At 39.6% G+C, this 10,331-nt stretch overlaps 1 protein-coding gene across 2 annotated transcripts in view; it reads left to right on the top strand.

The window, feature by feature from the left end:
* DSC2 (desmocollin 2) overlaps positions 1–10,331 on the top strand; it is a 37,875-nt gene that overhangs the window by 22,267 nt on the left and 5,277 nt on the right. For both annotated transcript variants that reach the window (XM_077753842.1, XM_077753841.1), the window contains exons 10-14: positions 752–1,008; positions 1,130–1,272; positions 5,862–6,089; positions 8,975–9,211; positions 9,591–9,715. In XM_077753842.1, the coding sequence (XP_077609968.1) occupies positions 752–1,008; positions 1,130–1,272; positions 5,862–6,089; positions 8,975–9,211; positions 9,591–9,715 (990 nt within the window). The remainder of the gene's footprint in view (positions 1–751; positions 1,009–1,129; positions 1,273–5,861; positions 6,090–8,974; positions 9,212–9,590; positions 9,716–10,331) is intronic.

The raw sequence follows: 10,331 nt of genomic DNA on the forward strand, positions 1-10,331 counted from the left end.
CTGGATGTCAAAGAGTAAAGAAATATCCTTTGAATCTTATCTCTTCCCTCATCCAACCCCAACCCTAATCCTTGGTATTCTAAGAAGGAATCATATCTCTATGAAGTCTAACACCTGACAAAATTTCTGTCTTGTAGGAATGGCTTTACCCATTCTCATTGTAACTAATATCAGGCAAGATAAAATAAAATGTTCCAGTATATTTGGTGCTTCCAGTTGGTTTTTTTTTTTCTAAGTACCTGGGATGGAAGAGCTATCAAAAGACAGTGTAATGTCCACATGCTTTCCATTTTCCTCTCTGTCCTCTCTGAACACTTTATAAAATTTGACCCACATTTTCTACCCCAAACCAGGTACAAATAATTTTATTGTCAGAAGGATATAAGTTGTCCCAGAATGAATGGAGTAGAAAATAACTATTGGTTAGGGTATAAAGTTCCTAGCCTCTCAAGTGTTAACCTTATATACTTTTTGAAACCATCCAGGGGACCTTGATATTACTTGCAGTTGAAGAACAGTTTTTATATTGTTTTGTGTTTTGTTTTGTTTTGTTTTGTTTTGTTTTGTTTTGTTTTACTGGTTCCACCCAAATACTGAATCAGTTGATGGATTCTCCTCTTCCAGCCACCACCTCATTCTGAGCCTGTGTTTAATATTATCAGGACTATTGCCAACACTAGTTATGTATGCCACTCAGCATGGCCAAACATTAAATGTCTTGATCTGATTTCCAACACACTTGCTTTTGTAGCCTCTGAATTATGAAGAAAAACAACAGGTGAACCTACAAATCGGTGTAGTTAACGAAGCTCCGTATTCTAAAGAAGCTAGTGCGCGATCAGCCATGAGCACAGCGACAGTTACTGTTAATGTAAAAAATCAGGATGAGGGTCCCGAGTGTAACCCAGCAGTGCAAATCGTTAAAATTAAAGAAAATGCACCATTGGGAACAAAGAGCCCTGGATATAAAGCATACGACCCCGAGACGAGAAGTAGCAGCAGCATAAGGTATCCTCTGTTAGTTAACTCCAAATTTACTATGTTTTTAAAATTCATAACTTGTTTTGATGCCAGAATTATAATTTGGCCTATGACACATTCTGTCATTTTAATTTACCATTATTAACAGGTATAAGAAATTAACTGATCCAAAAGGGTGGGTGACAGTTGATGAAAACTCAGGATCAATCACAACTTTCAGAAGCCTGGACAGAGAGACAGACACCATCAGAGGTGGTGTATATAATATTACAGTCCTTGCATCGGGCAAAGGTAAGAACTTTGTTTTTAAGTCTGCTACTTCAGTTCTCACCTACTTACATCCTCAGTTTTTACACCAACATTATAGATTTTTAAATCAGCTGCGTATTTCTCAAAATGTATTTCTCCCCAGAAGACATAGAGCAAGTGAGAAGTTTGCTGTAATTTATTAATTCATATCTGCATTCTAATAACACCTCTAGTTTTATGTAATTATAAAATTAGTCATAGAAATACTGGAAACCATGGTTTATTAAAAGTGAACAATTATTGAACGTTGAGAAAATTACTTTAGTAACATTACCTTCAATTTATCTAGTCATATCTTTTTAAAATAGTCACTTTGGGAGGAAAATTCATTTCAGGGAAAACATACTTATTGCCCCATAGTGCATTCCTGGAAAACAGTTCTGTTCTCTATAGGAAACTATCAATACACTTGGGGGTTAGAATTCTGATTAAGGACATTGTATAAAAATAACCATAGTTACAATTAATGGTATATTATAAAATTAGAAAGACAAACATTGTGAATCCATACAACCATATGAAATGTAAAATGTTCTGTGAGTCCTACAGAACTGAGAGAAATCTGAGCATAGTGGTCGTATATGAGCTCTGTGTAGTGCATGCTGTAAAGTTGACCTTTGTGTATCCATAAACCAGATATGCCAACTCTAGGAAACAGAAGTTATTACACTATGGCTTACAAAATTAGACTTTAGAAGTGACTTTGGAAGATATTTTAGGTATTTCAATCCTCTCTAAATTAATGAGAGATGGTTCCTGTCCATCGACTGAATTGGAAAGGTTGTAATTATTATTAATTTAACTTTGATTAATCGAAGGTTGCCCTTTAAGGCCTCGGCTTCCTTTGTCCCATTGTCAGGACCTGCTTTTTGGTCAAAGGCAATTGAAAAAGAAGAATGATATGAAAATCACACCTGTTCTTTTTACATTTTTTTAATGTTTATTTTTGAGAGAGAGCGACAGAGCCTGAGATGGAGAGGGGCAGAGAGAGAGGGAGACACAGAATCTGAAGGAGGCCCCAGGTTCTGAGCTGTCAGCCCAGAGCCTGATGTGGGGCTCGAACTCATGAATGGTGAGGTAGTGAACTGAGCTGAAGTTGGACGCTTAACTGACTGAGCCATTTAGGTGCCCTTGTTCTTTTTTACATTTTAAATAGCACCTGGCAAATGGTTTGTTGATAGATAAAACTACTGTCTGGCATTAGACATTTGGAATATAATTTTATTCTACATTCTCCTTTGTTGCAGTAGAGATTAAATGAAAGGTCAAATATGTGTATGGAGTTTAGATGAGCTAATCATCATTGTGGAATAGAATAAATGTGTTGTGGGGCCTGACCCATTCATTTCTGTTGAAGAGGGTAGGGAATAAATAATTTTACATCTATTTATTTTATGAACTGGTGTCATACAATGGATGTTTTTTGTGTGTTTTTGTTTTTATGTTTTCTAAAATCTATACTAGCTAATTTCATTTGCCCTCCCCCCCACCCCTTCCAGCTGTTCCCTAGTAAAAGGTGCAATTTTGTGAGCACTGACCTCTGGGTCCATCTCACTTCCCACCATCCTGCTTCTCTACAGCACTTCCTTCCTCTTTCTGAAACTCTCTTGCAAGTTGTTCCACACATTTCTCTATTATCCACATGTTTTCTGGTACCACCTTCCACTCTCCTGAACATAGATATTTCTTCAGTTTGGGGTTCGACTTCTCTTCTTCTAAATTAAGCTCTATTGGCAGTATCACTCAACTATCTCTTCCATATAGCTCAGTTTTAGGTTTCTATGTTTGTTGTTATTACTCCAGCTTTGGGGAGGAGTGTGCTTTCAAGAAAAGTTTTTGCAACATTCACCAGGAGTGTGCCATGCACAAAAATCACAAAACCATAGGTAGTTCACTTTCCATGACCTCATATTTGGAGTTAGTACTTACTCATATAGAATCGCATTGATATTAGAAAGTGAGCATCGCATGCATAGACTCCAATGAATAAGAATATTATTTAATTAATCAACAGATGAGCAACAGCTGTGAAACACTGAATTAGATGTCTAAGATCTTTGGCTTACATATGGTACACCAACACGAATTACAATGTGCAAAAAAACAGAGTGTATCGAACAACTCTAAATGTTTAATGGAAGGAAATTCAGGCATTGATCACAGTGGTAGAAGAGCAAACCCTGAGGAGGTGAAGTTTTAAAGACAACACAATTAGCCAAATTCAGTCAGTAAGTCGTGTGCTTTCAACTCGGTGTGTGGACTCAAATGGAAAAAAATATTCAAGACCTCCAGCAGTTCCAATTTTCAGAAAGAGCCAAATAACAGCACATAGCGTGAGAGCAAGACATTTTGAGAAGTGAAATTATTCTGCCCTGAGAAAAGTATACCATGTAGATAAAATATGCATCTTCCTGCTTCCTTTGTTTCCCTCCTCTTTTCCTTCTTTTTTTAGTTGTCCAAAATGAGAGGTAGTTGCATTGTTTCTTGGCATCTCATTTCTTCTCTCTTGGCATCTCGCTTCTTCTCTCCTGGTCCCCTTTTCTTCTTGCTGGTGCACATCCTTTACTAGTTCTCCCATATATGGTGCGGTATAGGTGATAAACCCTGCTTGTTTTGTTCTGAAAACCCATTCTCATGCTTGATTTGATCATTTGGCTTGGTTTAAAATTTTGAGTTAAGTCCTTCTTTCCCTCAACACTGTGCATGTCATACTCCATTATCTTGTGTCATCTCTTGTTGCTGATGTTTATCCTACTGTCAATCTCATTATTGTCCCTTTGTAGATCGTATGCCTAGATAACTTTTATAGTTCCTTAGGTTTCATTTTATAGCTTTAATACAACGTTTACAGTGTGAATTTATTTTTATTTATCTAGCACAGAAGATTGTGTTTTTCTTTAATTCTTGGATATTCTCAGCAATTAGGTATTTAAATACTGCTTCCCTGCCATCTGTTTATTCTCTTCTTCTAGAGTCCCTATGAGAGGAATGTTGCTGTTTTATTTCTACTGGAATTTAAGCTATTAATCTCATTGTTGTTTAAATAGTTGCCCTTTCGTATGTCTTTGAAGATACTAAACATACATGTTTCAAAGATGTCTTGCGTAGAGTGAATTAATCTTCTGCTGGATGATTTTGGTGGTTTTCCTTTTAGCATTAATCTTGCTCATTCTGGAATTTTAACTTGCAAGCTCTATCATGTGGGAAGCGTTCAGTTGGCTTTCTGTTGTTGGCTTCTCCCTCTCTCCTGCTTTACTCCATAACAGTCTTATAGTTGCCCCCACCTTGTCCTTTGCTGTGCCCCACGTTTCAGAACCAGTTGTCCTGGCCCTTGATGACACTGCAGGTATCATAGGTCCTGTTGCCTGGGTTGCGGTCGTGACTGCAGGGCTGTGCCCTGTCTTCCAGCTCTCCTATAGGCTGGCCGCTTCACATAAGACATGGCCCCAGGTAGCAGGCAGCACAGGTCTGTTCCTCCTCTTTTCCACCCTTGGTATCCACGGGCTCCTTATTAAATAGCAGAAAGAATAAGTGATTTAGAGATGGAAGTCCTGGATTTGTGTTCAGCCTCGGGCCTCACAACCGTGTTACTGGTTTGTGGCCTGGACACATGCCCACTTCATCTTTAAATCCCATAGGTTTTCCAGTACAGTGCTTTGTACTAAGTGGTTATTCGGTTAAGTTTTTATTAAATATATATAGACAAATCAGGGGGGCCTGGGTGGCTCAGTCGGTTAAGCATCCGACTCTTGGTTTCTGCTCAGGTCATGATCTCATAGTTCATGGGTCCAAACCCCAAGTCAGACCTGATACTGAGAAACCTGCTTGGAATTCTCTCTCCATCTCTCTCTGCCCCTTCCCTGCTAATTCTCTCGTTCCCTCTCAAAACAAATAAACTTAAAAAAGTAAAATAAATATATAAACAGATTCACTCCTTAGGCTACAGCCACTCTGATTAGTTTGGTTTGCAAATGATTTTCTGCTTCTGGAGTTTTTCACCTTTCAAATGGTCCTATGTACTACTTTGTTCTAATCTTCCAAATCCACGTCTTCTACCTTTCAGTTCCCCTGCTCCAAAACCTTACCCACTTTCTAGATGTTTAACTCCAGGCTCCTTAGGTTGGTTTTCAAGGACGCTTGGCTCTTCTCTGCGGTTTTGAACTCCAACCAATCTGCCTTCCCCTTCATTATGTCTAGAACACCGATGTGCATGCCCTACTTGCCCACCTTCCTGAATGTCCTTGAGCATTTAGACATACCAGAAATGCCCTTGTTCATCCTCCTCTTTTTTCCTTTCAAAAATCAGTCAAAACTAACCTCCGTAAAAGTTCCCATGTCTGTTGCAGCCATTTAGTGGATGGATGACAACTCTAAATAGCAGTTATTGTCTCTACAAGCCATCTGAAAGTGATATTTTTTTAACATTCCTTAAGGGCACAGTCTATGACTGTGCTTGTCATTGATATGTTACAAGTGTCAAATTCACATTTAAAACTATATTTTTCAATGTATAATTTCCTAGTTAAAACTCAGGACATTGAAGTGCTCTATTTTTATATCCAATTTTCTAGATGGGAGAACATGTACTGGGACACTGGGAATTATACTTGAAGACGTGAATGATAATGGCCCAGTTATAACAAAAAAGACAGTGGTCATCTGCAAAACCGTCATGTCATCTGCGACAATCGTTGCAGAGGATCCTGATGACCTTATAAATGGCCCACCCTTTGACTTCAGTTTGGAGAGTGTTCCCGATTCAGGCATTGAGAGAATGTGGAGACTGACAAGAATTAATGGTATGTATCACTAACCATGACTTTGTCTTTTTCAGCATCAAGATGTCTAAAATAATTTGTTTTTTCTTGATGCAACAGAAGAATAATTCACTGTGTGGGAACCACTGATAAAAGAAAGAAAGTTTCTCCATTTTGGTGTGGTGGGAAGTGGGACTCAAACTCAGGAACCATGAGACCATGACCTGAGCTGAAATCAAGAGTCAGTCGCTTAACCAACTAAGCTATCCAGATGCCCCACTGGCACCTGTTTCTCATCTCTCCTGTGCCCAGATTCTGTTAGGCGCTGTTTGGGTCCTTGTGCCCCTCCCCCACACATACACTGCCTTAGACTGAGTCTATTGCAATCACTTCCTGACTTGTTTACCTCTCATCCATATAGGTTCTTCACTCACTAATGGTTTAATAGGTCATAAGGGAATCCCCATGTGTTGCAGGTCTGTTCCCTGGGAAGTGGACTCGGAAAGAAGACTTTCTCAGGCAGAGTGTTAATAAGGAATTTGCTTGACATCAATAGATATGAAAGGAAGGAAAGCAGAATTGGGCAGAGAGAAGTCAAGCTGCAGCCCCAGTCAAAGGACAGCCATGAGCTAATGGCCCAAGTTGAGGCTCCCTACTCTCTCATGGCTCGGGTCAGTGGATTGGGTGCCTTGAAGGGTGTGACTTCTGACAGAATGGCACAGACATTGAAGAAGCTTATAGCCCCCAAACAGCTGGGGCAATATGAGGACAATATGTCCCTGAGTGCAGGGAATCTGGGTATGCATCGTAGAGTCCACTCTGCTGTCCTTTGTCTGTGCACTGCTTTTACCTCTGAACTTTTCTCATCTTTTGTTTTCTGCTTGGATTTCTCCCCCAACTTAGTTCCTAGTCTGTAATTCTGACTTTCCCCATGAGAGGATCTATAGTGATAAGAATGGCAACAAAGGAAGGGGCCCCTTTCCCTGCCAGCCGCCTCACTCTCTCCATCAGCTCTTCGCTCTGCGGTGCCCTCAGCATCTCCTGACTGTACTGCCCACGGGCCCTGATGGCCTGGCCGCCTCCCACTTCAGCTTTCACGGTTCAAGATCTGCTGTATGCAGAGAGTGTTTGCCTTTACGATGTCCTTGAATGGTGTTCAGCCCCATGCTTCCAATGAGTATTCCTCTATTTCTTTTATGACAAATTAAAAAGACAAAGGTTGTGAACCAAGGAAAGGGGAACAGGAAGGGGGAAGGAAAACAAGGACACATAGAAGCTACGGCGACCAGTTAAGACTCCGTGTCCTGAATCCTGGTCTGTGGACAGAGCATTTTCAGTCTTTTCAAGAACAGTGTTTTGGTGTGTGTGTGTGTGTGTGTGTGTGTGCGTGTAAGGTTATCACTGCTCTTTCTCTGGAATCACTAACCTCTTTTTTAGATTTTGTTCTTCCTACTGATTTGGTGTCATAATATCATTTCTTTTAGATAATGTGGAATGAGGTGGTATTTTTTTTTTTTTTAATATTCCTATCCATACAGTAAAACAGTGGCAGGATTATGTTGGTCAAAGCTTTGTTACTTTAAAGTTTTACTCATCTGTGAAATAACCCAAAAGTCTGGGAAACACCAAATTAAGAACGTGTCCTAAACAGGCTTTGAAGTCAGATAGGCTGTGTTAAATGTTGGTTCCACTGTTTATTAGTGATATAAATATGACCATGCTATTTATTCTCTTTGGGGCTTAATTTACTCATATGTAAAATGGGATTATTTGGGGGAACAAATAGGATAATGAATGCATCAGACCATGGCACATTATGCACTATCAATTTTGGTTTTGTTAATCTTTTTATTATTTCCTACACATAAACTTAGCAAGTTAACGATGTTTTCATTTATTTGTTTTTGGCTTTTTTTAATCTTTATTTATTTTTGAGAGAGAGAGAGAGATAGTGGGAGAGGAGCAGAGAGAGAGAGGGAGATGGAGAATCCAATCCAAAGTGGGCTCCATGCTGACAGCAGAGAGCCCATCGAGAGGCTTGAACTCATAAGCCATGAGATCATGACCCAAGCTGAAGTTGGATGCTTAACTGACTGAGCCACCCAGGTGCCCACCATGCTTTCCTTTAAAATAGACTTACTCACTGATTACTTTACCCTAACACGGAAATTTGTATTTAGAGCTTGAAACACCTTAAAAAATCAATGGAATTGTCGCACTGGGAGGGATTATTCTTAGACATGTGGTGTTTACATTCAGGATAATATTGTATCTTTGGATCTGTACTTAAGACTGAATTAGATCTTGACCTGGATATTTTCTACCCTTGACCTAAAAACATACAGCCAAACTAAAAAATACACAGTTGGCCTCAGTGTCCTTTAGGACCATGAGATGTAGTAGCCTCAGAACTGCTCATGCCTGCTGGTATGTTCAAGGTCAGCCACGTTCTGAATTGTCAGAATCAGTCTCTGACGGTAAGTCACAACTGTGTAATTTTGTTTGGCACAATATATGCAGACAAAGTAAGGAGAAATGTCAAGAATTTCAGACTGTTACTCTACGATGAATCGTGTATAAATGAAAATTGCACTGTATGTTTCTATTAAAAACTTTTAAAGTGGTGATAAAGACCAAAGTCTTAACAAGCCTACTACTTGTGATTGGAAAAGGTTGTTTTTGGATAGAAAAATATGTTATTATAAGAGCCAGAAGATAATTCTATAAGAGGCAGCAGGGATAGAGTTTTCTATGCAGTATGTTTACCATCGCCGTAGATTAGAGCTCCTCAGTCCATTCCCATTCACAATCCCGTACCAGCGGTGCCTTCCCATCAGGAAGATCCATTTGTCGAGAAATATGGTGAATATTCTAACACTAGGAGACATTCATGGCATTTTATATCACTCGGTTTTATTTTCTTTCAGATACGGCAGCTCGTCTTTCCTATCAGAACGACCCTCCATTTGGACCGTATCAAGTACCTGTCAGAGTTAGAGACAGACATGGCCTGTCAGTCGTCACTCCATTAAAAGTTCTGTTATGTGACTGTGTTACTGAAAATGATTGCATGATTCGCTCAGACACAAGGACTGGCAACGCAGACGTGAGGCTTGGAAAGTGGGCCATCCTTGCAATACTGTTGGGCATAGCGTTGCTCTTTTGTAAGTCCCTGCGTGAACTCAAATAAGAGCCTCTGAAATAACTTTTAAGACTCATTCTTTGAATCAACGCTGCTGTCTGTGGCTAGCCATTTGGATATAGATAGTTCAATTTCAATTTAGCACAACATATTTAATTTGCATATTGAAAGTACGGTTCTAGTGTTCTGTCAGCATAGACCTAAAATTCAGTGCAGAAAGACAGTCTTTTTAGCATGTCTTCACGGCATCTCTGATCAGGGCGGACTTGCTTACTGCGTACTGGTTCTCCACAAGCCATCGTGCGTATGTTTTCGGGAAAGCTGTCTTCGTATTGGTCATCCTTAATTCATAACTTCACGTTGTTTTATGATAAGCTGAGGCAATTTCTCTCATCCTCCAGGCATCCTATTTACCTTAGTCTGTGGGGCCACCGGGACAGCTAAACAGCCCAAAGTGTTTCCTGATGATTTAGCCCAGCAGAACCTCATTGTGTCAAACACTGAAGCTCCTGGAGATGACAAAATGGTAAGTTGTCTGTCTTTTTAAAACAAATACAAAGGACAAACTGGCCTAGCCAACTAGAGTTCTCTTTCCGAGGAAAGTTCTTTTCCACTCAGGTAACTTAACAATATATACAATCCCATTGTTTCTTCTGGAAATAGATAAAATTACGTTGATTCTCATGGTGATATGTGATATTTCACTGTGGTCATATGGTGTTACTTAATACTGAAAATCCTTGGGGCGCCTGGGTGGCTCAGTGGGTTAAGCGTCTGACTTCGGCTCAGGTTATGATCTCATGGTTCGTGGGTTCGAGCCCCATGTCCGGCTCTGTGCTGACAGCTAGCTCAGAGACTGGAGCCTGTCTCAGATTCCGTATCTCCTCTCTCGGACATCCCCTGCTCATGCTGTCTCTCTCTCTCTCAGAAAGAAAGAAAGAAAGAAACAAAAAAATACAGAAAGTCCTTTAGCATGTCATTATTATTCTTACGTGAAGTGTTTCACAATTTCGACTTTAGGTCCAGTCTTTTTTATATATTGAAACTACTGTTTGCGCTGTAAAAATATTTTATTTAATTATTCACAGATCATCAGCATAATTATTTTAAGTCTTTTTTTTTTTTTTTTTTTGGGAAAACAC

The sequence above is a fragment of the Crocuta crocuta genome, unplaced genomic scaffold (assembly GCF_008692635.1).
Source record: "Crocuta crocuta isolate KB4526 unplaced genomic scaffold, BGI_CrCroc_1.0 scaffold231, whole genome shotgun sequence".
Classification (NCBI taxonomy): Eukaryota; Metazoa; Chordata; class Mammalia; order Carnivora; family Hyaenidae; genus Crocuta; species Crocuta crocuta.